The 27,807-nt window shown below is 37.9% G+C and overlaps 1 protein-coding gene across 1 annotated transcript; it reads right to left on the reverse strand.

Moving 5' to 3' along the window:
• Positions 1 to 17: 17 nt before the first annotated feature.
• LOC139147161 (uncharacterized) lies at positions 18 to 27,032 on the reverse strand. The gene is made up of 6 exons (XM_070718073.1): positions 25,694 to 27,032; positions 6,020 to 6,125; positions 3,829 to 3,966; positions 3,279 to 3,377; positions 2,864 to 2,955; positions 18 to 2,146 (listed from the first exon to the last, which is right to left on the reverse strand). The coding sequence occupies exons 1-6, from the start codon at positions 26,981 to 26,983 to the stop codon at positions 1,973 to 1,975; spliced, it is 1,899 nt and encodes a 632-aa protein (XP_070574174.1). The 5' UTR covers positions 26,984 to 27,032; the 3' UTR covers positions 18 to 1,972.
• Between the last annotated feature and the right edge of the window lie 775 nt (positions 27,033 to 27,807).

The raw sequence follows: 27,807 nt of genomic DNA on the forward strand, positions 1-27,807 counted from the left end.
TCTTTGTTACTTTATTTGAGTGTCATACCTTGATACAGACCTAGTTATCTTGACGTTAATGACAAGAGCCATCAGGTCGGGTCATTTTGCATCGATAGTTATGAGTCATATTACCACAATTATTTATATGTTGTTACAGATCTCGAGAGCATGAGTCCTTTGGGCTAGGTGTTTTCATGTTTATTCTGTTTGAAACATAATATTGAATTTATTAATGGGTACAGAAGTCACAGCTTATTTATTTATTTTTTATTTTTTAATTTATTGTCAAATAATAAAATGGCTGGCGTATTAGTGGTTTAGTCAGTGGTAAAATAGACCACCTTTTAGGTTGTGTTTATCCTTCATTCATGGTCTAATATTTGGCCATGTTTACTTATGACACACAAAATAATGATCCGTCAATAATACAATAAATTCACTAACATTTTGTCCACGGATATAATTCTTTTGGCTTTTCGGCAAAAAAATAAAATAGACAGAGAATATTGGATGCTTGGTACGCGGGATGTTATAGGATATATTTAGAACTGACGAGTAATGAATGGCACATTAAAAATCAGGTTCCAACAATCACTTCTTCATAAAATTTACAAATACATAAGAAAAGAGGTCTTATTTACACAACTGATTTAAATATGGTTTAATTCGATGACGCCTAGTTGCACACAATGGACTGTGGTAAGTCGCAGCAGATGTCGACCTGGAGTTCTGCTAGTCGTGACGATGTAGGTTTGCTAGCTAAAATACAGACTACGTCAAGGTGCTCGTTAGTGACACAACAAACATTTTGGCTTCAAGCAATATATATCTGAACGCTGTGCTTCCAAAGTTGCCATTGTTATACTTCTATCACGCATTCAAAGAAATCACAGGTTACTAGATTTGCGTCTGACTACTTCGTCAGTGTAGGCACTGCATGAGGCACGATTTTAAGAGCGTAAAAAGACGATACGAAAGAATTACGATTGAAACCCACCAAGATACAAAATGTACTACCCCGAGTGCTATTGTCACATACAAAATTCCCATGATCCTATCTCCACTGTATAAACTGAGTAATTAGCGACACGAATGGTGTGTGATATACTGGAATTGAGAGAGACACAGCAACTTTAACCGTCAAGACGAGAACTAATTAATCGTTCAAAGATGCTTTGAAATAATCCATTACACTTTAAAGCTCCACCAGCTGTAACTCTTGAAATTTGTTGACTTCAAAATATCTTCTTATTCTCTCCTGGTTTTGTCTGAATTCTACCCTATGTAGGGATATGGGCTTTACTGCATTAGGAAATCATTCCTTTGTAAAACATTTGACAAGTAGGCCTAATAACGGTCATTTTGATTTCCCACCATTTTCAAAAATTGGTAATATACATAGGAAACAGAACATACAATGTCACAGTTGAAAACATTCACCCCTATGCACTACATTGGACTACTCAGTGCACAGGGGACTCAGGCTTATTGTTTGTTTGTTTGTTTGTCTGTCTGTCTGTCTGTCTGTCTGTCTGTTTGTTTGTTTGTTTGTTTGTTTGTTTGTTTGTTTATGTGTTGATTTGTTAGTTGTTTATGAGTTTATTTGTTACGTGTAATTATTTCCATGTATAATGAAGAACCAATAAAAGAGTTGTATTTGTGTTCATATTTGTTAATAAAAAACGATGTTTGGTTATTTGTTTACAAATATAGGCAATAAATGATACTTTAAAATGTTTCTAATACAATCCAACATAAGAAATAAAGTATATCCCGCCTTTGCTATGAGGAGCAAGCACCCATGTGTGTCCACCACTCTCTCTGAATCAGAAAGGGTGATGATGTATTCAGAGAGTGGTGGACACACATGTGCTATCGTCATTTCACATTCAAAAAAATTACCGTGTTCATATATATGTAATTGATAATTTAGAAAATACATATGTTCCATCCTCAGATTATCACATTCTGTACATTGAAAACGCAAAGACTAAATCTGTACATCACAGGAGGATAATAAGTCTACTTCGCTCGGTACATGTAAAAGCGGAAAAGGAGTTCGAGATTCTGGCATAGATCCAGTGTCCTGCGCGTCACGACCTTTGATTCCTTTAGTCTTCGATCTTTTGTGATTCAGCCAGTATGTAACCATAGTTCCCTTACCCTGAAATAACAAGCAAAAGAGAATTCTTTATATTTATGTCGAAACATCTAAGTTTTATCTTACGCCCAAGTAAGTAAATACATACCAACGGTTCTACAGCTGGACACTGTTACAGCCATGCATTTACGTGTTATTTACACAAACAAACGTGATAAACAAATTGCCGAAAACAACATCTGTCATGAATGTCACATATAAATAAAAGAAAGATGAATGATAGCTGTCAGTCTTTTCGAGTAAGTTTGAAGTTTTTCTTCCTTTAATTTATTTTAATTTACTGGTAAACCAACAATACAACCAAAGTCTTGTGGTTACTTCAGTCTGTGGTTACTAGTATGCGCCTCGAAATTGAAAGATTTAAATTTGTGCTCAAACATTCCTCTTATCTAGGAATATTTCAATCATTCTCCTTCAAAATCAAGAATAAAAATCGTGTCACCGTGTATATTTGGTACTGGAGATACAAATTACCCAAGATTTATTGGTATTTGAAATTCAAAATGGCTTCCATCCCTGTGTTAACTCTATGGAGAAAAATGAGATTTTCGATTCCCGAAAAAAACTAGGATAATGAAAAGTTTTCTTACACCAAGCGCTTTAAAATGAACCCCCACAAGTAGTAGATTAGAAAAGAATTGTAAAAGTTTGAGAGTCAGAATGTCTGTCCCTGAGGTGCGTTCTACCTTAAGTAGTATGGTAGTGTAGCAGAAACTTTACCTTAACTTCTACTTTGCCTCTCCGTTTCAAGCTGAACTGGTGAAAATCTAATAAAGCTCTGTATGTGGCGTCACTTATTTGAATCATCGAAGCTGAAGTCAAGAGAAAAATACGAAAGGTTTTTAACGGATGTATAAAGTTATAAAAATCTCCAAGTAGGCCTATATCCGCTTGTAAAAAACGTTTTCCATTTTCTCTAAATCTTTTGAATTTCATGATTATCAATTTGAAATCGTGGTTTTTAAACTATTGAAGGAGTGATTCAATGAAAGTGCCTGCGCATTTAAAGTTTTCTTAATTACTGAAAGGCATTTGGCACGACCATTAAATTACTTCAAGGGTGATGTTATTCAAATTGAATACATTTATGTCGGTCGTCCTCCAATTTAACTTAACTGTATCGATGAACACTCACGCTTGCCCGTCGACTCCATCCTCGATGCTGTGTTGACTGTATCCCCGAACAGACAGTATCTCGGCATTTTGAACCCAACAACCCCCGCGACACATGGTCCTGTAATACAAATTTGCATTTCTATGCCATACCATAGTGATGTGAAAGTAATTTTTTACAAAATTATGCGGCACTTTTATTCATAAACATACTGAGTACCCGGCAGCCTTTTGACAATACTGGTTATCAAATTTGGTCAGAGAACACAGAGTATTCGTAAAATGTTCGGTGATCTAAAAATCCCGGTGTAAATTATGTCAAATGTCAAATCTCATTACAGACAGTATTTTGAGAATATCTTGACTTGACTCCGGTAGTTACATGTTGGAAGTCATGGCACATGCAAACTATGAAATACGTCTAAACAAAACTTTTGGACGCCGTAAATGAACCATGAGGCAATGTTTATAATGTATCCAGTATGATTTCGCCTTGATGCATTGGAATGCATAGGTTTAATTTTGGATGTCGAACACTTTTTAACAAAAAATCAATCAATCAATGCAAATACCTGTATGTATTCCGATGCGCAGCCTAAACTGTTGTCCTGGAAACTGTGGAATATCAAACTCGGTTAATGCATCGCGTATTTCTAGTGCCATATTTGCAATTTCAGAGGAGTGACGACACCCATTACGATTAGGAAGTCCTGGTGTATGAAAAAGTGAAAGAATGACAATATATATGACAAGAAATCAACAGAATCGTCATGTTATATTTACATTGCACAGCAACGGAACACCATGCGATAGTCGATTTAACATAGGCCCTGTTTAAAACGATCTGGAGGACACTAGATCGTTTGCTAGATACCAAACTTTACAAAAAAAATTTTGTCAACTCAAGTTCGTCCTTATTCGAGGTTTTATGAAAACGCAATAACATAGAAGTACATATCGAAGCAATTAGGAACTAAAAACCTTTCATCTCAAAGAAATCAATATCTCAAACTACTCTGGAGAAAAATGGGCGCACGGTGAAAGCGATCTCCTAAACTTGAAAAAGGACTTCGCATCTAAGAAGATGACTTGAAATATTACAGGAACCCTTCTATACCAGTGAAAGCCCTAGACTTGATCGTTCTTCTTAAGCGTAAATACACACCTCTACGGGGGCGCGTAGGCACAGAGCGAAATTTTAGAGTCCAGGTAACTGTGGTAAAACCTTATAGTTCTTTTACCGGTTCCATGATGCAGTGCGCACCAGGGTATACAAAGCGTACGTTACGCATAGAACTTTTTAACCGTAGGCTACACGCAGGGTACGTTAATCATAGAACTCTATGGCAGGGTACATCCTGACCGATATTTTCGTTGCTGATGGTTAGATTATACACGGGGCATTATTTGGCATTGCAAATTTGTGTCATTCTTCTATAACAATCCGTTGTACAACACAAATCAGCATGTTTTAGCTGTTTTGAGCTTATATACGATGTTTGATAAAGTCACTGCAATGCATTGTGGGATAACCGGGAAAAGGTCTATTCCGTCGACATCGGATTGACTCCGGAGAGATCCGCGCAATTCCGATCCATTGGAAAGCACATTTCAGCAATTTGGCCAACATTCACTCTACATAAAAATTGACCGAGTTTAGACTGTCAGAAGATAGCGATCAACTTTCTCCAATCTGTTGACTAACAAAATCGATTTAACATTATTATTAATAAACAAAAAAATTGTTCAGCCTTGGGCCATACAAACGTGGAATAGAAACTTCAGTTTGAATGTTAATTGCAAGAAAATTTGGATTTCAAGAACTATCAATTTAACAAGAGAACGACGACTTTCTGTCTTTATGTATAAATTTTTACATACCATTCTGCCAAATCATGAAAAAATTTATGAATGGAACAAGTCAGTAATTTGTGAAGGTTTTGTGGCATAGAAGAAACGCAGAAACGTTAAAAATTGGGATTGCTTGTGACTTACACATTTCTGGCAGAGAGTTAGCGATTTAATTTATACTGATGAAAATGTTATAACTGACTAACTTGTTTGTTGGATATTACAACTGTATCAACGATGTCTTAGTAATTGCAATGTTTTCAATTACAAATCATGGTTACTTTGCCAAAGCAAGGATTTTCTACTGTTGAGAATTTCTGTCTATTTTCTCTTTTCAAACGAGAATTAATGTATAGAATGAGAATCGAAAATTCATAGCGAAATTGTTAAACAAAATGTGAAGGTTTTGGTAATCATGTCTTCAAGTACTTTTTCCGATTTATTAGCATAAATGTAGAATCGAGTGTCTTCTATGTAAGCCTTAACGCATGTAATTAAATGAAAATGTAAAAAAGTACGAAAAAAGGACACTGGAGATGCATACATTAAAATTTCTATCATCCTATTTTAAGCAAGCAGCGAGTAAAGATACACCGAAGTTAAAATAGTGAGCGACATCACGTTTATTGCAAACACAGAAAGATCCGAACTTACTGTTTCGTAACGCTTGCAGTTTGTACTTGGGATTACAAGTGCCGATCTGGCACCGTGCGTGCTAACCTATCCCAATATGTCAATATATTTTTAAAATCATCATTCATCGCCATATTTTGCTCAATTTTTTGTTATGCTTGAAGTTTACTTCCCTACTTATGTAACACATTGTCAATAAAAAAAATCTGGCTATGTAACTATTTCTGTGATTATACTGTATGTAATAATGGAACAAATAAATAGTAGGTGCTAGCTTACCGGATACCATCATGTACGAATCTCCTATGGTCTCAACTTTATATACGTCATGTTTTTCTATCTTTGAATCAAAGCATTCATACAACACGTTCAACATTTCAACGACCTGTAAAGAATTTAAACAAATATTGGATGTGAAAATGTGTATGGTTAAATGGAAAGTTTCTTAACAAAGCATTCATGAAATATATTTAAATATGCACATATTTGGTTCATTAGTGTATGTCTATATATCGCAATGTAGTGTAATCTTACATGTTGAAAGTGCATTAACTTGAACAAGGTTTGGACGGTTTAAATAGAATTAATCTGAATAACGTTCGCAATCAACTGTGAACGGTAAAGATAAACCGTTTTTTGCAGAGATAAATCGAAGATTTGACATCGGTATGTGAAACCAGGACTGATTACGCCAGTTTCTAAGCTCTGAGTGGGAATGAAATTGGGATCACCTTGCTTTTCACTTTACGATTGACGAGAGTTGCCTCTTTGCTCTGCACTGTCTTATTTATGGGGTAAGCGGGGTTTTTTTGGGGGGCGTATCAAGTCGAGCACGTTTTCGAATTTTGAACCGTGAAGTGGCTAATCACAGGACTGGAAACGCTCCCCCGGCTATATTGCCAATGGAGGATTCAAAGGATGATTGATTGTGAGAAATGATAGTATGAAATCATGGTGTCAAGAAACGGAACTAAAAGTCTTTACTCAATATTTCCTGTCCGGATTACAAAGAAGACAAATGCTGGCTAAATATATAGTGATTGCAACATTCACGTTTGCTTCGATGCCATACTGTGAACATGAAGGCTTAATGTCATTAAGCGTTCTTCTCTTGAAGCTGAGTTTAGGATGATTTTTTAATATGAGTATCAGGTGTGCTAATCAAGCGGTTACGTCTTTTCGCATGATATCATTTATTGTTCTTGATGTAGGAAATCCTTCACAAATTATCAGATTGCCACCGATTAAAAAGAAAAAGATGAAAAATCTTCCGTGGCATTAAATCCACTTAAATTTATAGCCAATTACTATATATTACGTTTCGGACTTTCGACGGGTTTTCAAAAATAGGCTTGATTTATTTCATCTTTCAAGCGCCATTTCAATTTCCCATCTGCATCAATGTAATGGTGTTATCGCTGGATTGTGGCTGCATGTTTGACAGAAACGCCATTGATTGAAATAATCTTGATTTCAAATGTGTCAGATGAAGTTCCTTTTTTATAAAGTACACAAGGTACTGATATAAGTATTTCAAACATCTGTGTGTCACCGGAATGCTGACCAGCGCGTAAAAACGATGACGACGGAACCACTTTGAACTTAAGACATATGCATTTAAAGGTCATGAATGTTGACAGGTTCTGAAATATTCATGTAATTGATTGTGTTCAGACGTCACGATAACTATATTTGTCCCAGTAAAACAAATTTAATTAAGGTTCTTCCGAGAGAGAGAGAGAGAGAGAGAGAGAGGAGAGAGAGAGAGAGAGAGAGAGAGAGAGAGAGAACTTCAACCAAAGTTAGAATGACCTCAGCTGCGAGACAAATGACTTTCATAGAAGATTTTAAGCTTACGACTTCACATGACAAAATTTTAACAGACATACCGAAAAAAACGAAGCAAGAAAGCTGATCGGCTTCATCTCCGCATTCAATCGGAAGTGAAGTAACTGGACATGAGGAAAAGCTTTCCTGCACATTTTGTATTGAGAATAACAATTGCATTTTTATCACACCCGTCTTATCTTACAAATTTCTATACGCTCATGTGTACAGTTTTGTGTCGTCAGGAAACTTTACTGTCAAAGGAGCATGGCGATAAACTTAATTTTAAAGCACACGTTGACTCAATAAATAATAAATGTCAGTCACGAGTATATTGTTTACAGAAACTGCGCTCACTTGGTGTAAGTCTGGATACTTTAAGAAATTTCTATCGCAGCTTTGTAGAATCTGTCCTAACTTTTTTCATTTTTATGTTGGTTCGGGGTTGAAGTGTGAATTGTAAAAATGTTTTAGGCAGAGTTGTTCATGTGTGTAGTAAAGTCGTCGGTGAAAAGCAAACAAGCCTAAATGAATTATACACCTGTAGGATCAGAAAGAAAGCCAACACAATAATAGATGACAAGCGTCACATTTTATCTGGATTTTTTGAATTACTTCCATCTGGTCGCCGGTTTCGTGTACGAAAGTCGAAAACAAAGAGAACAAAAAACAGTTTTATACACAGTGCAATTAACATTTTAAACAATACAAAATGAGAACTTTTAAACTTGTCATGTGTTAAATTTATCAGTCTTGTAATTACTTTTATGTATTTTTATAACCACGTTTTAATTTCTCTGTACAGAGATAATAAAGTTGTCTTGAATCTTGAATCTTGAATACGCTACGGACCCTGGCGAAGCAAATACCCTAGTGATCAGACCAGCAATATCTTGTGTATTTCGTGTGCGCCAGAAAGTGGAACAGGGATCGGAATGGGAAAAGGTTTTCAAACGCAATTATTTTATTCAAAGTTTACAGACATTTACACAAGACATCGGCCTCAATATGCGTGAACATAGGCGCAAAGTCGAGATAAAAATAATTTATAAAATATTGTAATCCAAATAAGTAAACAGTTTTGTGTCGTCAGGAAACTTTACTGTCAAAGGTGCAGTTTGGATAATGGTACTAAGGTTTTCCAAATGTGTCATTATTCTTATTCGTTACTCTCTAGTTTTTTTTTATATTTCGTACTTCCAACGATGTTGTTTTTCATTTTAGTGCGAATATTACCGGAGGATGGTATTTAAATATACATTTAAAAGCGTTCACTTTCACCTAGATCTACATTCATCGCCTCGAGGATGGTAAGTCAAGGCAACGCGTCATGATTACAGTTACCAGATATTGGGAAACCTACTCCATCGAAGGATATCGTCAGTATCTACTCGACAATTACAGCTCAAGGGAATCATGTTTCCGGCATAAATAGGACTCCGTTCTTTGCAACTGAAAACTGAAATCCTCACAGTTATGTGAACGTAGGTTACAATAGCTTCGGTTTGGCGTACATTATCATGAATATCTTTACATGCACGGCCACATTTGGCCTGGAAACTTGCTGGAAAATCATGCGTTACATTTGCACTATAAAATAGCATTTCGCGTGTTATGGCCTAAGTTTTTTCAGAATTCTCAACACCTTAAATACGATTTTTGCCATCTTGGCGAGTCTTAAAAGTCTCATGCAGTCGACCATATTTTCAGTATGGCGGATTTGTACTGGTAAAATACATAAGATTACTGCCAAAGTAAGGGAGCGTTCAGGTAACGTGTCCGGGGGGGGCGGCAAAATCAAGAGAAGGAGCATTTGACTTTGGAAAACTGCAGTGGGTCTTGCAAAGCCAAAGTAAGGGAGTGTTCAGGTAACGTGTCCGGGGGGGCGGCAAAGTCAAGGAAGGAGCATTTGACTTTGGAAAACTGCAGGGGGGGTCTTGCTTTTTTCAAACAGCACATAGGGGAGGGGTCACTTGATTTTCTAAATTATGCACCATGTCACAAATACTTGTTTCAGTATACAAGAACATTCCTGGAAATTAAGTGATTCTCATTGTTTTCATTCTCACTGTGGTGCGAATACAAGTACATGTGCTTTCTGTCTGATAAACACGTTGTCGTGGCAATTCTATACAGGCTTGTGACATTTCTTACAACAGCTTTTACCAGCCAAGTGGCAATGGCAGGTTCTTGCCTTGCTGTGGCATCCTTGCAAGCTATACGTGACATGGTATAGCATGTACTTTACATATGAAGCCATACATAAACGCAAAACATGATACTCGGACACTACTAAAGCCTAAGTGAATCTGTAGCAAAATAGTTTTAAAAATCTCATTAGGCTAATGCATTATGGATCTGTATTAAAGTAAGCTCTATTTAGGATAATACATTTAGTGCACAATGCTTAGTTTAAGTTTCAACTGTTACAGCTTTCTACTTACAGTTTGAGAAGTGTTTACGTATGAGACACGGCATAGCCTGTACCTTCTACATTGGGGCACAGACAAATAGAAACTGTTTCTTCTATTTGTCTGTGATTGGGGCTCATGACGGAAAAGATGCCTATACTTGACACAAAATTGATTTTTATCCATGATCAATCCTAAGTAAAGAAAAAATATATTTACGATTTATTATATTTATTGCACTATATTGCTGCAAAGTTTCAATTTCAATAGCCTTCAAATAAAGTTTTGGGGAGTGTTTATGTGTGAGACATGGCTTAACCTATGACTCATGGATGGCATACGATAGTTGACACAGATTATATTTATTCCATGATGAATCTGTGTCAAAGTAGGGTCTATTCAGGACGATACATCTATCGGACTATATATTTACTCGAAGTGTATCAACAGCCATTAAGTCAAATTTTGGGTAGTGTTTACCTATGAGACATAGCTTATAAGGCTATACCTTATGAATTTGGGGGCACACAAACTTACAATGGTTAATGCAGTTTATTTACTTCCTGATGGATCTAAAACACAGTAAGATATATATAGGATAGCATATTAAGCACACTTTGTTAGTTTGAAGTTTAAATATTAACATCTTTCTAATAAAAGAAGTGTTTTTGGGACATGGTTGAGTATGGGTGCCCTATACACGGGCCACGGTTGCGCAAAACATACCACAGTTGTCTCAATTTATTTTTACTTTTTAATACTTTATAATCTTGCCTCTAGTATAATGTGTTGCTACTCAAGTTATACTGGCATATCTTGATGGTGACTATTTGCGTGGACAACTTACGTAATCAGCCACAAAAGCGACGGCAATCGACCTTCCTTACGTCTAAACAACCTGCTCATACAGCGATGCACGGCCCCTTTCATGGAAGGGCCGCACAGAGTGGGTTTGGAAAGCGATGGCGGCTACCGTGACATTTAGTAATATCATTCCATGGTGTAGGACGATTCCACCAGTGCACAGCTTCAGCATTCACACTTTCAATATATGCTGCCAACGTAGGTTTTAAAATTTCGATGATAAAGCTGATTACGACAGTAAAATTAAACACATATGAAGAAAATGAGGATGCTCAGCATTCTCTTAAAAGCCCACACACATTTCACGACCGACAACTAGTCATTTAGTCCATCAAACATTGGGTCAAACTTTCGGTGCCTTGTTTCACACTTTGTAGTCACTGTTTTTTTACGAATGACAATGGTTGTAGACAGCCTCGTATTCATTGGCATTGTCAGTCAATGTATTCGAATGAGTAGAATCTGAACACAGAACTGGTATATCCTTTTATTTCAAAAACTCAGGAAGAGCACAGCTTTCATGCTCTCTGCTGTGCGAAATTTACTACTTCTGTGCGAAATTTACTACTTGAGAGAGAACTCCTGAACAGATGAGGAATACATGTGAAAATTCCATAACGATGATCAAAGTAAGCATATAATATTCATTATCATACATGCTGTGCCTGTATTGCCATTCTTCTATTGTTCAGACGGTACTGATATGAGCCCATATTTTAACTAGTGAAAATACGAATTATATTTTCACTGTAACCGAACTACTTATACGACGCGTACGCGTGACCTTCGCTGTATGCATGACCTCCGTTGGTATATGTACATACAAAACAGCTGAGCGAATAAGACAAATGACAATCCGAAACGTCATTATGATTATGGTCAAAATTCTGTTGTTTGCAGTCACTTCATGGGCATTGCACTTAGGCACAAGTACAGTTGTACCAAAAACATACAAACAAACGTATTGAAAATTTGTATAATTTGCCGACACCTGTCAATTCACGGCCGGTCCCGTGGCGGTGCACGGTGCAGTGTTTTCGTGTCGTCTACGCTGCTGAAGATTACACCATGGATGTATGATTACACGCAATGATATCGGTTGACAGAGCATCATGATAGAATCGCTTTACGACAAGTTTCCTGTTGATGAGCTTCAAGTATCTGGGCGGTGAATTACATCGTTTACAGTCGTAAATGAGCCACGAAAATCCAACCGCACTGAAAATACTCGCGACAGACAAGGTTGAAGGTGCACATGATATTTCCGATTTGTACCTGTCAGTGCACAGGTCATGATCGTCACGTGTCTGGTGGCACCGATGCGGTGCGGGTTTCACATACAATGTACCATCTAGAGAAAGTCAAACTTTCGCTTGGGTTGTTAAAGGAAGCTTAGTTCTATTTAGGCAAGCCAGGAACGAAAATATACGAGCAGACGACGGAAATACCTTTGAAATGTTTTATTCGTACAGCAACAAAATCACGAACGAGTTGCGACATATACAGCTTACAGTGTACTCACTTCATGTTTTCATTCATCCGCTTACTGAGATGGTAAATTCGGCAAATTTGACGTCTGGGAACATGTATAATTCTTCGAGATAAACTGACTGGTATGGGTATTATATCCACTGTATGTGCATTCAATTCATAGATGTCGCAGAGTGCTCGCTCTCTGTGCTCTCAGCTGTTCATACTCGATAGAGTTTGAGCGTGGCGCGAGTATTTTGACCCGATTTTTGGGGCCTCACAACTTTCACGCAGGGATGAGGGTATGTATCAAAACACGAAAACACACCCATTTTATAAACTCCCGCCTATGTTTTACATCCATCGTCATTTGAAACTAAAAATAAATCTTCTTCAAATTGTGAAAACCTGTGTCGACATCGTAATATCTAAATTGTTGGCTTTAAAAGTGCTCCATAAACCCTCCTTTGAAGTGGAATGGGCCAATAGCGGAATAATATCAAGAAGTGATACGGTTGTCATCACTCCTTAGCAACCAACTTTTTATAAGTACAGCCTGGAGGAAGCAAGGTCGATTTCAAGTTGATTTCGTCGCTAATTTCGGAACGTCCGTAGGAAAACAGTCATAACCAAAGCATGCATGTATGATAAAGGGGTTATTACACGAAGTTAGGGCGATACCGCGTCGTATTCTCGTGATGTGTCCGTATTTTGACTCGTTGCTGCGCAACTCGTCAAAATACGGACACATCACTCAATACGACGCGGTATCGCCCAAACTTCGTGTAGGATAACCCCTAAGTCTTGGCTAGATCCAAATATCGCATGTAGCTGATTAAAATTACACTTTTAGTATTTCCCATCTACAATTTTGTAGATCTACGTATATGAAGTATAGGAAATGAAGTGAAATGTAGTGCGTGCATTCTACTGAATAGAAACGCCGATTCTTCGATGTAAGGCGATCATAATTGAGTATATACGGTTGCTGAATCGATCGCGATTGTCAACAATCTCAACTGGATGTTTGGCTTATTTGAACTCATTTTCCACATTTCATACATCTCCAGTCAGTTTCTGGACCGCCTACGTGATTAATGCATATTTTATGCACTGCACTTCTATGATACATGAAGGTCACGCGTAATAGGGAATTGAGAAGAATGGGCATCATGCATATTGCACGAGAGTTGTCGTCAAGGCCAAGAGTAAGATTACACAAAGCATTAAAGTAAAGAGAGGAAACAAGCTTGGAAAATCGAATCACTGTATACATCATGTGACCTTGATTCGGTGTTACAATGGAGAGATATCAAAATAATTTCATGAAAGACACGCTGTCTGCAGAACAAAATAATAGGCCTTTCATTTTAATGTCAGTCATTAAATATATCTTAACTTTGTTAAAGATTTCAGGGTCCGTGTATTACAATACAACTGGTAGAGTCTGAATTTCATGCTTGTATCAATACCTGATACATTTCATAACGTCTGAAAATTTCTGAGAATGTAAAGACGACAGCGAACGATTCAACGCCCACGGTTAGGTTGCTGATGTTGAAAACGTTCTGGTGAATTTCTACTGTTTACGGAATACCAGCCTTTTCAATACGTTTGGATACTGTTTCATTCTCTTGGTTTTAAAACTGATCGAGTGGCTAAGTTCAAATTTTATTCTACTGTGGTGAATTTAGACACCACCTTGATAAAACGAAGGCTACCAAGGGTTAAATTTCGAAATTCAGTAGACTTTGAGATATGGCGGATACTCTGATCCAACGAAATTACAAAAAACAAGATATTTGCTACTATCAGAAAGGTTGTCTGACATGGTTAGCCGTATGCTGATTACAGACATATGTACAAACTCGTAAAGTTCCAGCTAGACGTGTTTGATAAATTTTGAGGTTTGTTTCATTTGTTTAATTGCTTACAATTAAAATTTAAAAAATACGTGTTCTCGTGATCAATATGCATTTCCGTCGCAACTGTTGCTCTTCGTCATCGCCTAAAAACATTCTATCTTCCATACAGATTCACAGACCTAGTAACAGATGCCGAGATCCAACAGTTGACAATCCCGTACACTCATGGTCACCTTTAAACAAGTGGTCACGCAATCAATTTTGTCGTAATTGATATGACGGAATAGCTCACTAATGCATATTAATACTGCTCCCTACAGTCTGACCAAACTTATGAAATACTGGTATGCCATGTACCAGGAACGGATCACGGACTGTTCTGTGTACCTGGACATTCTTCTGCGAAATACCTAAAATGAATGATTGATGTAATGATGGGCTACATAAGATCTCGGTAAACACTGTATCTAGGATTGTTCAAGGTGTATTCCTCCTGAATGTGTGAAATTCATATCAACCTGTCTGTAACTGAGCTTGACATGGAAGGTATACGCGTTTTATCGATAACTCGCACGATTAAAATTAAAGAACATGGCACCCCTGCTCAAGCAATGATATAGAAAATCGACAAAAAAATTATAAAATCAAGCCAGTCGTACGATAAAAATCGAATTTTCACCATCACACCGAAATGACAAAATTTGTCCAAATCTTAGATCACCATAGATAATAAGCTATTTCTATAATAATAAATTGCATGACTATTCATTGAGTAATCTTTACCTTGATGGTTGATTTCAACCATGCGATTTTGTGTCCCTGGTATCCACCCTGCAGTGTAGGGATTAATAAAGATTGAAGAAAAGCTAATTACTCCTTCATTTTGTCGAAGATAAAACAACTTAGAATAGTGCAGCACATCTTTTTAATTAGTTGGGTGTAAAATATTCCCATGATTATCGCATGCATAGAATGGATTTCTTATCGACAGACCAGTAGTACAAAGGAAAAGACATAAATGCCTCAGTCATGCAATTAGTCTTTCGCATAGAACCGGTAATAACTACTATATATAGTATTGATTATCATCCGACATTTCCGTAAGGTTCTCTGGCAAATTCATGGAAAAGATTTGATTAACGGGAACGTTTATGAAAATTGATATACAATGGCGTCTACGGTTACCCACAGTACAATTCGGCAGGTAGAAACGGTCATTGAGTATTGCACAACCGGGAATGTACTAAACATTCATAGCAGTAAGCCATACTCGTCACGTGACCCTTTATTCCTGTCGCGATAAGTTTACACACACCAAACTTCCAATTCATTTAGGTATACCGCTGGTGATGTTGTTGTATTCTTACATGTCTGTTATCACATCCCCCCCGTGAAGCCGTCGTTTTATGGAGGAAGTGAACGTCGTCATGGGGAGTCTACGAGATAAGCTCAAGGGGTCATTCATTTAGGCCCAAGGGGTTGGTAACGGTCTGTGGGTTGGTGAAATAAAATGTGAACGGTACAACTACACTCTCATTTGTCTCACGTGTCATTTGTTTAGAATAATATATATTTTAACTAATTTCATTTTCACATGCGGATTTTTCATCGGTGCTAGCCTTCCTCAAAAATGTCCACATAGAATGATTCCCTTTATAAAATGGTATCAACTGCAATCACTCCAAGCGCGAATATTGACCTGTAATGTTTCACAAACGTACACCAGTCCGGGTCAGCTCCAAAATTGGAGATCATTATGATAATGTATTCCGGCATTCAGCCAATCATCGACCAGATTACATCATTAATAAAGTACAGGTCACGCTGGGTCACAAATTACCCACCAAGTGTGATCGGCAGTTTTGGGCCGCTTATTAAGCCCCTGTCTTGTGAATTTCGACGAATTTCGACAGTCAACATAATCCACGTGTTCTGCAGAAGGTCATGTCGAACAAGGAGTCCGATTAGTGAACAAATATTCGAAATATTGACGATTCATTTCTACCCCCAGTTTATCGATTTCGCTCAAGTACCGAGAATCATTTTGTGGATGTTCGTCATCTCTATTAGAAATACTGTTATAAAGGTTATTTGTGTAGGTACGCGTATAACATTTTGCAAGAAAGAAGAGCAATGTCAGAGCTTTAAAACGATACCTGTTTTGTAGTTGTCAAACGCAGACTAAAAATGGTACGCGATTTTGAAAATGTGTTGACAGAGTGGCCACACAACTGTTCCCCATACGGTAGAATTTGTATCGCTGCCATCTCCGATACAAATGGGGTATTCTGAACGATCTGTGTAGGTACACGATTTATATTTCGCAGGACTTCAAGCCAGAGTCTAGGAATCACAGCGATATATGTGGTTTGGTTGTCTTAGCCAGAATAAAACTGGTACGCGATTTTGAAATTGTGTTTTGACAGAGTAGCCACACAACTGTTCGACATTATGGCAGAATACGGCGCGGGAGTTCGACACAGTATGGCGTACGTAACGAAGGACGCATGTGGAGGTTGCCAGGAAATACAATTTTTACTGATGGCGCGCTGGCCGCTGATTGGCTAATGAGAGGGGAAAATATTATGGTATAGCGTCTCCAATTTTGGAGCTGACCCGGACTGTACACGCGCGCACTCTGTGCACTGACCAAGCGACATGTACCAATTTCAAGTGAAGTACTGCGGGACGAAAATACGTCACATTTATGGTGACGGCATTAAAACGTATTTTTAACTTGTGTGCCTGATTAAGGAAAATATCTCAAGTTTGAAAACGGCTGAATTTCAAATTCAGTATCGGAATGATGAAGAAGACACTATAAAGTTATCCAACAATGAACTCGATGTCAATGATTTGTATCGTTGCTCAGAAACTCTTCCGAACGCGGAATACAAGCAGGTAAAATTAGAGGTCGTAGAAGATTCCTCTCACTAAGTACGCGGCAAGCGACTCTCTTCGAAATGACGTGAGTTGGAAGAATATTCGTTCGCTTTCTCCCGGCTTCGTCGAAAAGTGTACTTGCAGTGGATCAAGGCTTGTAACCATGTCGATGTATCGAACGACACGTTCTATATTTTGCTCTGTAAGTTGTTCTGCAGGTACCTGCGATATCCTCTTGTAACTATAGTTCAAATCTCGTTTAAAGATGTCGTATATAGTTCTGTGGGCAGGGCAAGGAATCGATGTCACAGATTTCACTATTTAAAAGCTCCGCGCGAACTCATTGTTGTTGTTTTCGTCCAGGCGCGTTAAGCAACAGGTTACTCACGATCACACCAATGGTAGTATAATATAAAACCAACCATAGTCATGGAAAGACAGCGTCCAGAAGGCCAATGCTCCGGGTACGCTTCATGGGTAGTGCAAGACTCCAATTGGAAAGACTTAAACTTTTCACATACGTTCCTCAAGGTAACTTTCAATCTTTGTTCAAATCAATAATAAAAGAGGGGGTCGTCGTGTAAATTTTGGTATGGGAACCAATTACCTTAAATTTAGCGATATTTGAATCTCAAAATGGACATCATCTCTTTATTTCTATATTTTATTGCTGTCTCTGCCGATTCTATTTTAGACTAGGGAAGAGTGACATTACGACGTGACAATACTACCGGCTTTACCGGCTGAGATTAATTGAGATTTGACGCTTTCAGCTTTAAAACTATTCAGTGACTATTCAGACCCCAAAAGGAGCAATTGATTTGGCTAGATCTGCTGAGATAGCAGCTTAATCTTCTCCATACTTTTGTATGATGAGAAGTGTGCGAAACAAGGATGTTGTCGTATGTTGTCTTCAAGAAAATTCAACGTACAGTAGGTGCAATCAGATTACACTGCAATCCTTAACTAAATTCCGAATCGCTACTCTAGATTCTGTAATGTCAACTTTAGGACCCTTGTAATTCTAAATAAACGGTTGAATCGGCTCTAGTCCATGATGCTAATATATTGTCAAGATGACGTAACACCGCAATTTTGCAGGTATAAACACACTGCAAGGTCACCTATGTGGCCTACCAAACTAGCCGGCATACAAGACTTTGGAATTCGAACCTATTTGATATCTAATAGCAAATGTAACAGGTAAGCTCGTCGATGTTTTGTTCGACAAAATGCTGAGGACATCGGTCAAATCAATGTTTACCATACTCTGGAATTGCTGGGTCAGGCGGCGTGGACATCTTTCAAAAAATACAGAGACACTCGATGTTTCAAGTGAAAAGTCCTTCGAACCCGTCTCTCTGGCAATCTATCGTCTTGTGTAAAGATTCCAGACAAAGAGGATACAAGGGATTAATGTTTCGAGATTAGTTGTTTCTTACAATTATTTCGTTTCCTGGCCTACTAACATTTCTCAAAAGTTTGCCACAGATATGATTATTTGACAATCGCCTACATGAACCTTCTGATGACTTCGGACATCGTTCAATTATCGTCCCGTCATCGTAAAGAATCAAAGAATCATGCACAATCTTCACATACAAAGAGATATTTTCTTTCATGTGACATAGACCAATGGGAAAACATGTGAGAACTTGAGAGGAGTTTGTAAAATTATTAATGACCTCAATTCTATTTCTGGGAATTCCCTTGATCAAGTTAACCAATAATACCCATAAAATGGACCTACACCTAGAGCACAATGAAAATACTGAATTACACAGATACAATTATCAACCATTGGTTGCCTTTTTCATATTCTACAATAAAGAGAGTCGATTTTGAGAGAAACATCAGGTTTAACGTCTACATTTGAAAATAATTATCTATTTATTGTAATCTTGGATACAAAAAGAATTTAGTATTGTTTTGATTTCTTGAAACATGCTGAAATACTGGTCAACTTTGCACAACCTTAATTCTGCTTGCAACCAAAGAAGATCGTTAATTTACGGTCTGTGCAAAAACTTTAGTTCAAAATTCAAGTCTACAGTTCTCACTATGCATGTATCGTTACATAAAGTTTTTGGACCTTAACCGAGTTTTTGTAATCTTAAATGGCGGTGTCTTTCATACAGATAAGGATATCAGCTTTCTCTCATATTGTGGTAATGTTTCTTTGTTATTTATAGAAAAGTCAGTCTGAAAAGGAAAATTCATTTTGCCTTGACGCTACAAACGAGATTAATTTGTTTGCATTCGTCAAAGGGACGAATTTTGATACTTTATATGTGCCGTCGTGATCTTGTACTTTGACTATCTGTAAGTATTCCATGTTTCTTGATATCACAAAAAAGAGCGACTTTGTCCCTTTAAACAGGAATCCCCGACTCCATTGTAGTCTAGTCTAGCAGAATGGAGTTAAAATAGTGTCAAACGCTTTCTTTAAATCAAGGACTACTATCAACGATTTGACTCTGTGTAAAACTTCATATATTGATTTTATCTTAAATTTTGTTTGTGTTGTGTTTTCAAGCCCAGCTAATCATTATCTAATAAACGTATCTGGCAATACCAAGGTAGTATTAAGATAGAAAAAACAGTAATTGATTTGATGATGAAACCACTTTATAAAACTTTTTTCGTCATTTTACACTGCTATAATTTGAAAAGTAAAAAAAATTGTTTAAAGTACAGCTTTTATTAATGCATTGCCAAGGCGTAGAAAAAATGTACGTTTCCGTTAGCATGCCCTCAGAAAATAGTGTAGGTCGATTGGTCGGGAACTTTTTGTGATTCTTTATATTTATTTCAGTTTGACCCATAAAATACAACAAAATTCGGCAAAACCATGAGTGATTTTTGAAAACGAGAGAAATCGTTTAGGGTCGGAGGGTTTTGAATAGGGTAGGTCGCGTTAAGAGGAACACATATTTTTTTGCTCACGTGAGCATAAGTCGCAGCAATGTCTGTCTGTCTGTCTGTCTGTCTGTCTGTCCGTCTGTCTGTCTGTCTGTCTGTCTGTCTGTCTGTCTGTCTGTCTGTCTGTCTGTGTGCTCAATATCTCAAAAACGGCTCATCAGATCAGAATCAAATCTGGTACATAGATTCAGTTTGCAAATGGCAAGAACTGATTAGTTTTTAGTGGATGTGGCTTGCTTACTTTTTGCTCATTTGCATAATTAATGATTTTAGAAAAACGGGATATACATTGAGAACGACTGCACACAATTTGATGAGATTTGCTACAAATGTTGATCACATCAAGATAAATCAGCTGTGAAAGTTATTAAGGGGTGACGTGAAAGATAATTACTAATTTGCATATTTAATGAAATTTCCTAATTAGGGGTATATATCTGAATTTACTTGATCAAAATTGAGGAAACTTGGTATGCATATTGAAGACACTATGATTTAACATTATTGAAAGTCATTAAGCATTTTTACTTCATCCAAATCGTAATTTGCATATTTAACGGCCTTTCGAAATTAAGGATATATATTTGAATTTACATAACCAAAATTGATGAAACTTGCTATGTACATTAAAGATACTATGATAGAACATTATTAAATGTCATTAAGCATTTTTACTTCAGCCAATTCCTAATTTGCATATTTAATGAACTTTCCTAATAGGGGTATTTATCTGAATTGACGAGACCAAAGTTGACGAAACTGGCTATGTACATTAAAGATACTATATGGCGCGTAATCAAGGCCAATATTCTAACTCCCAATTTTCAACTATACAACTCGACATTCAACATTCAAACTCCCCATTTTCAACTATACAAAGCGACATTCAACATTCAAACTCCCCATTTTCAACTATACAAAGCGACATTCAACATTCAAACTCCCCATTTTCAACTATACAAAGCGACATTCAACATTCTAACTCCCCATTTTCAACTATACAACTCGACATTCAACATTCAAACTCCCCATTTTCAACTATACAACTCGACATTCAACATTCAAACTCCCCATTTTCAACTATACAAAGCGACATTCAACATTCAACTATCGAACTCAACATTTGGGATTGCTATTCCCCATTTTCAACTTTCGAACTCCACATTTTCAACTCTCGAACTCAACATTTAGGATTCGCATTCTCCCTAGGCATCCCTAACTTGCTTCATTGTAGTTACCCACGTTTTTCCTTCTGGGCTATACTACGTCAGAACGCGTCATAGATACGTCACATGACGTTTCGGAGTTTTAGAGTTATTCCTATGTGATGTTCTAGAGGGTCCAAAAATATGGACCGAAACACTTGTGATGCTATCAAGATTTACCGCCGACCTCCGCCATCACTTAGGGACGGACCATTAGATCTTGGGAGGGGGGGTGGTCAAAAACAGAAAAAAAAAATTTTCAGAGCAGAAAGTTAGGAAAAAAAAAATCTTCAAACTAGTTTGCAAAATAAAAAAAAAATAAATAAGAAGACAAAGGCGTAAAAAAAAAATCTGCAAAAGTCTTTAAAATTTTGAATTTTTTTAGATTTTACCCATAAAAAGCAACTTTCTGTATTTTTTAGTACATCCTCCCGGCACATTTTTAATTTTAATTTATACATTTAGAGTGACTGTATCCCTTATACCGGAAGTTGTGATTATCTTATCTTTTCAGGACTTTTGTATTCTGATCACTTGAAAATTATGAAATTATAGAACCTGTTTTCTACTTGTTTCCTGCGTACAAACCAAGCAGGTACACTAGGTAAAACACTTGAAACTATGGTATGGTTGTCAAGACAGAAAGTTGTATTTGCCTTTTAAGATCAAGGTAAACAGATGCAGGCCACATCAGTTTCATTTTTTTCACAGCATTTTATTGCAATGATGAATGCAAGAATGGGTGAACAAGTAGAAACACGTCAATAATGATAAAACAACATATCAAGTCATTATGTATTATTTTGCTTTTAAAAAGGCATTTTCAATTCTTTTTTCTCAAAAAAACAGCCTCAAAAAACAACAGCAACACATGTTTTAACATTCAACAATACACTACGTAGAATGCCATCTATCCAACAAATCCCAACACAAAAACACACAAAAGGGGTTGAACTTTGAAAGTTTCTCGATAGCAAATACTGAATAAATCTGCATGAATGATCGTTTTTGTGTAGCAAATTTCAAAGAAATTGGACTAGCCCTTTCAGAGAATACAGATTTTTTGACCATGAATGGCATAAATTGCCCTAAAAAGACAAATATTGAAATTTCAACACATCTATACACATCCAATCAATTTGGACATGCTGCTACAGAGAAATAGATGTTTTGATCAAAAAAGGGCATCAATTGCTCTAAAAACACAAATATGCAAACTTAACTATATTATTAGCTTATTTTAGCTTTTCAGCTTGTCAAAATCAATTGTAAATCATGAGATATGCATGATGTTTGGTGGGGTGAATGTAGGCATTTCACCACGCAGTAGAAAGGGAAGCCAGGAAACCAAAATAGTCAATTTTCAAAACTTTAGGAAGCTACTGAGGAGCAAGGAGACCATGTTTCAGAGGAAGATGTGTAATCCGAAAAAAATGCTCCCAAAGTGCCACCAAATAACACCATTTTAATCTCTATTTTTCAAAAGCTCCAACGGCAGGAGGGGGACACCCCCTCCTGACCACCCCCTGCAAAAATACTCCCCAAGTGCCACCAAATAACACCATTTTAATCTCTATTTTTCAAAAGCTCCAACAGTAGGAGGGGGACACCCCTCTCCTGACCATCCCCGCAAAAATATCCCCAAGTGCCACCGAATAACACCATTTTAATCTCTATTTTTCAAAAGCTCCAACGGCAGGAGGGGGACACCCCCTCCTGACCACCCCCTGCAAAAATACTCCCCAAGTGCCACCAAATAACACCATTTTAATCTCTATTTTCAAAAGCTCCAACAGTAGGAGGGGGACACCCCTCTCCTGACCATCCCCGCAAAAATACTCCCAAGTGCCACCAAATAACACCATTTTAATCTCTATTTTTCAAAAGCTCCAACGGCAGGAGGGGGACACCCCCTCCTGACCTCCCCCCCGCAAAAATACTCCCCAAGTGCCACCAAATAACACCATTTTAATCTCTATTTTTCAAAAGCTCCAACAGCAGCAGGGGGACACCCCTCTCCTGACCTCCCCCCCCCCCGTGACCGCTTGCGTGGCCGCTTGTGGTGCTTGGCACCACATCTTTGCCCTCTTTATCTTCAGACAGCGACGAACTAAAAAAAAAAATTATAAATCTGAAAATTTACTCTGAAAAAAAAATTGCACAGCTAATCTCAATTGGAAAAAAAAAATTTCAGAAATTTACAATAGTAAAAAAAAAATTTTCACAATTTCATTGTGACCACCCCCCCCCTCCCAAGGTCTAATGGTCCATCCCTTAGGCCTAATTCGGTCGCTATCATGTCGTCTAATAGCCCTGCGTACGATGCTGTGTGTTCCGCTACAGCTAATCGCCTGGTGAGCGGGGCGATTAGCTGTAGCGGAACACACAGCATCGTACGCAGGGCTAGTCGTCTAATCAAGAGCATGCATGCGTGGCTCGCCATGGCTTATTTTAAAATTAACAACTCGCTTGTTAATTTCCACACTATTACAGCCAAAACACAACTCAAACACTAAACTAGCTCTGCATGGCAGGGCTTAGCCCTGCGTACGATGCTGTGTGTTCCGCTACAGCTAATCGCCTGTTCCGCTACAGCTAATCGCCTGGTGAGCGTGGCGATTAGCTGTAGCGGAACACACAGCATCGTACGCAGGGCTGTGTGTTACCGGCGTTATACGGCCTCCCACCACATGTAGTGGGAGGCCGTAAAACACACAGCCCAGTGCAATGCAGAGTTAACACTAAACACACCAAGCACATACAAGGCGAGATGGCTGATGTGTGAAGCCACTTTCCCTTTATTACACCGTGACCACTATGTTCAACATCATGTATTTCACGTTGAGCGGCTTGCACCAGCTGGACAATACGCTCACTACACATACCAATGCCACTTAACTGTGACAAAAGTCTAACAAGACTCTCACACCTACGTGACACATCTCCCCGTCTGTCAGGCTGGTCAAGGTCAAGTAGCAGCCTAGACAAACTACCACTGACGTGGTCACTAACGAACCCGGTGTCGTCCAAAATTAACTGCGAGGTCACCATATGTTTGGGACTCCCTAACAAAGTGATAAGTAGTTTCATGTAAAATGACACCGACGATTTTTAAAGTCGTATTTGACTATATGTATGCTAATTTTGGCTTGTGTTCGCTGGCTAGTGGTCTAGGGGGACCTATGACTTCGATAGTTGAAAATGGGGATACGAATCCAAAATGTTGAGTTCTAGTTCCATAGTTGAAAATGTGGAGTTCGAAAGTTGAATGTGTGGAGTTCGAAAGTTGAAAATTGGGAGTTCGAAAGTTGAAAATGTCGAGTTGTATAGTTGAAAATGGGGAGTTTGAATGTTGAATGTCGAGTTGTATAGTTGAAAATGGGGAGTTAGAATATTGGCCTTGATTACGCGCCATAGATACTATGAAAGAACATTATTGAAGTCATTAAGCATATGAATTTTAGCCAATTCCTTATTTGCATATTTAATGAACTTTCACAATCAGGGATATTTATCTGTATTGACTAGACCAAAGTTGACGAAACTTGCTATGTACATTAAAGATACTATGATACGACGTTATTGAAAGTCATTAAGCATTTTTACTTCATCCAGCTCCTAATTTGCATATTTAATGAATTTTTGAAATTAGGAATATATGTTTGAATTTACATGACCAAAGTTGATGAAACTTGCTATGTACATTAAAGATACCATTATGTAGGCTAACATTATTGAAAGGCATTTAGCATTTTTGCTTCAGCCAATTCCTAATTTGTGTATTTAATGAACTTTCCTAATTAGGGATATATACTTGGATTTATTTGATCAAAGTTGGCATAACATGCTATGTACATTGATGATTATACCAGGTTATACCAATATTGGAAGTCATTTCGCACTTAAGTTTTCATGTCAGCTAATTTATAGTTTGCATATCTAATGAGCTTTCAAAGTTTGGAATATATAGTTTGAAGGACTTGACAAGAGGCAATTACACTTGCTATATAAAGAGGTGATACAATGACAGCAGTCAAAGAAATTAATTATTTCTATTTCAGCTAATTGCGTATTTGAATACTTAATGACCTATAGAGTTAATCTGTGGTGAATATTGTTCATTATGTTGATCATAATACTTTCAGTGAAGTTGCAAACATGTGGCAAAGGTTCAAATTTACACATAACTGCAATATATAATGAAACACGTGAGCATTTACAGTTCATATATGGTTTTTTATTTGGGCTAATGCATAACGACCTCAATGCATGAAATCAAACACGCATATATGAACGAACATGCATGCAGGCGAGCCATCATGTTTACATACATACATACATACATACATACATACACACACACACACATACACACACACACATACATACATACATACATACATACATACATACATACATACATACACACACACACACACACACACACACACACACACACACACACACACACACACATGTACAGCTTTATGTAGCTACATACATTACCTGCATCGGCTTACTCCCTGCGCAGATTCTCGTAAAATCAACGATGTCTGAGAAGAATATTGTAACATCATCAAAAGCCTCGGCCGGCACTCTGCCAGTGGTTTTCAATTGTTCAGCAACAGATACTGGTAACATCCGATACAACAACGTGTTCGTTTTTTCTTTTTCCTTTTCCAGCTCTTCCGTTTTACACATCAAGTCCACCTCGTAACGGTGAATCTTCAATGTTTGTACGCTGACTGCACGCACTATGATAACGCACAGTAGTAGAAATACAACAAGCAGACATGAAGAAAGGACAACATACCTATCGAGTCGCGCACCTTCACTTTCCAATATCACGAGAATGTCATCAGCTACTTGCAACTGAATGGTGAGTAAAATGTCTATGTAGTCAGTCATGTTTAAAAACCACCATGTTCCCATTTCAACTGAAGGCTCTTCCGTTATATTGTTGTATCTGATTCTATATCGCATATCATCAAGTACTTCAAACAACTTACATCTGTCCCTTAACATCTTGTTGTACAAAGTATCAATGGTGGACGAATAGGCAGTTGCTCTCTCCAGAAATTCTTGGGCCAGTATGCTTTGCCTTAGAAACCAAACAAAGTCTCTGTACTCAGAGAATCCCCCAGATGCGAAATAGACACCTCCAAGTGCTCTCTCCACACCCGCGTGTTCCTTGGCAAGGATAATCATTTCATAGCTGACTAGCGAACGCCAGAGTTGGCCTTCCTCGTAGCTACCGAAATCTCTATTAAGCCAATGTATAATGTGATCTATGAAGGCGGTGTAAAAGTAGATCTCTTCGCGAGGATGTGTCTTGTTCGGATCAACACTATCTCGATAGACATTGAGACGATCTCGAAAAGCTTCTTTTGAAATGAAGGCTTCTGTGTGTCCGTCACTGAATGTGACCAACATTTCGTTCCAGTTCGTGATTGAATTTATGGCGCTGTCGGTTTTCTCATAATGTTCTTGCAGTGATAACAGTACTTCATCAGCGCCTTTAGAACTGATGTATAGTGCCGTCGTGCCTCGTTCAATCTGCAGTCGATGGACTAGCTCACCTGCATCGACAATACTCTCATGGATACGTTTGGTCAACGATGACTGATCTTTCTCGCTATTCATTCCCGTTATCAGATTTGCCAAAGTGTAGGTCACAAGCGCCGCGACGGGTATTGTTGTCAGGCAGATCATAGAGAAGAGCTTGCGTTTTGTAACTGCTCCAAAGTCAGACGAGTGTCCTGGAAGTGATGCACGAGAATCCAATGGCTCCACCATCGTTGATGGTGCTTCCACGCGAACGACACTGCGTTGAAAGTATAAAGCATTTGTCTTCGATCAAGGCCCCTTGCAAGTTTCCGTTTGTTAGTGTTATTCCCGACAGTCACCCGGTTAACACGTGATCACCGGACGACTTGCGATGCTCTTCATTTGTACATCAAATAGCAGTGATCAGAAAAGGAAGTGACGATATAGTGACGCAAATATCAAATTTCGTGGAGTCAGGATTTGAACCGTGAAATACGGCCTAGTCTAGTTTGGTCTAGTTTCCAAGACAGAAAATCTTCATCGAGATACTGGACTCAACTTAATGCATTTTTCATAAACAACTCTCCAAAACTTCACATCCACGCACACATCAGAAGGACAGTCATCACGAAGAATTGCTAAGTTCCAACTGCCAAACAATTAACATGCAGTTTTACAATACTAATAGCGTCTTCGGAAGAATTGTCTGGGCACCTGTTTCAAATATTTCCAGGGAAAGCTATGCCTTTACAATATGAATACTTTGGCTACAGAATTGGTGATAAGATATTATGCAAATCTTTACAATGATCAGATGAACACTGTCAAAAAAGATAAGAAAATTTGACGGTACCTTCAACTACATGTTTGGTATTAAGGCTGCGTTCACAAATAACAGTTGGGAGGGGGCTGGAGGAATCGCGATTGAAATCTTATTTTTTTCAGATCCGCCCCATCAACACCCTCAAAAATTTTCAAGTTCCCCCGTCTATCTGATTAAAAATTTTCAAGTCCCCCCCAATTATCATGTAGCCGCTTATTTATTAGGGATGCACACAAAGAAAAATTAAACA

The sequence above is a fragment of the Ptychodera flava genome, chromosome 13 (assembly GCF_041260155.1).
Source record: "Ptychodera flava strain L36383 chromosome 13, AS_Pfla_20210202, whole genome shotgun sequence".
NCBI lineage: Eukaryota > Metazoa > Hemichordata > Enteropneusta > Ptychoderidae > Ptychodera > Ptychodera flava.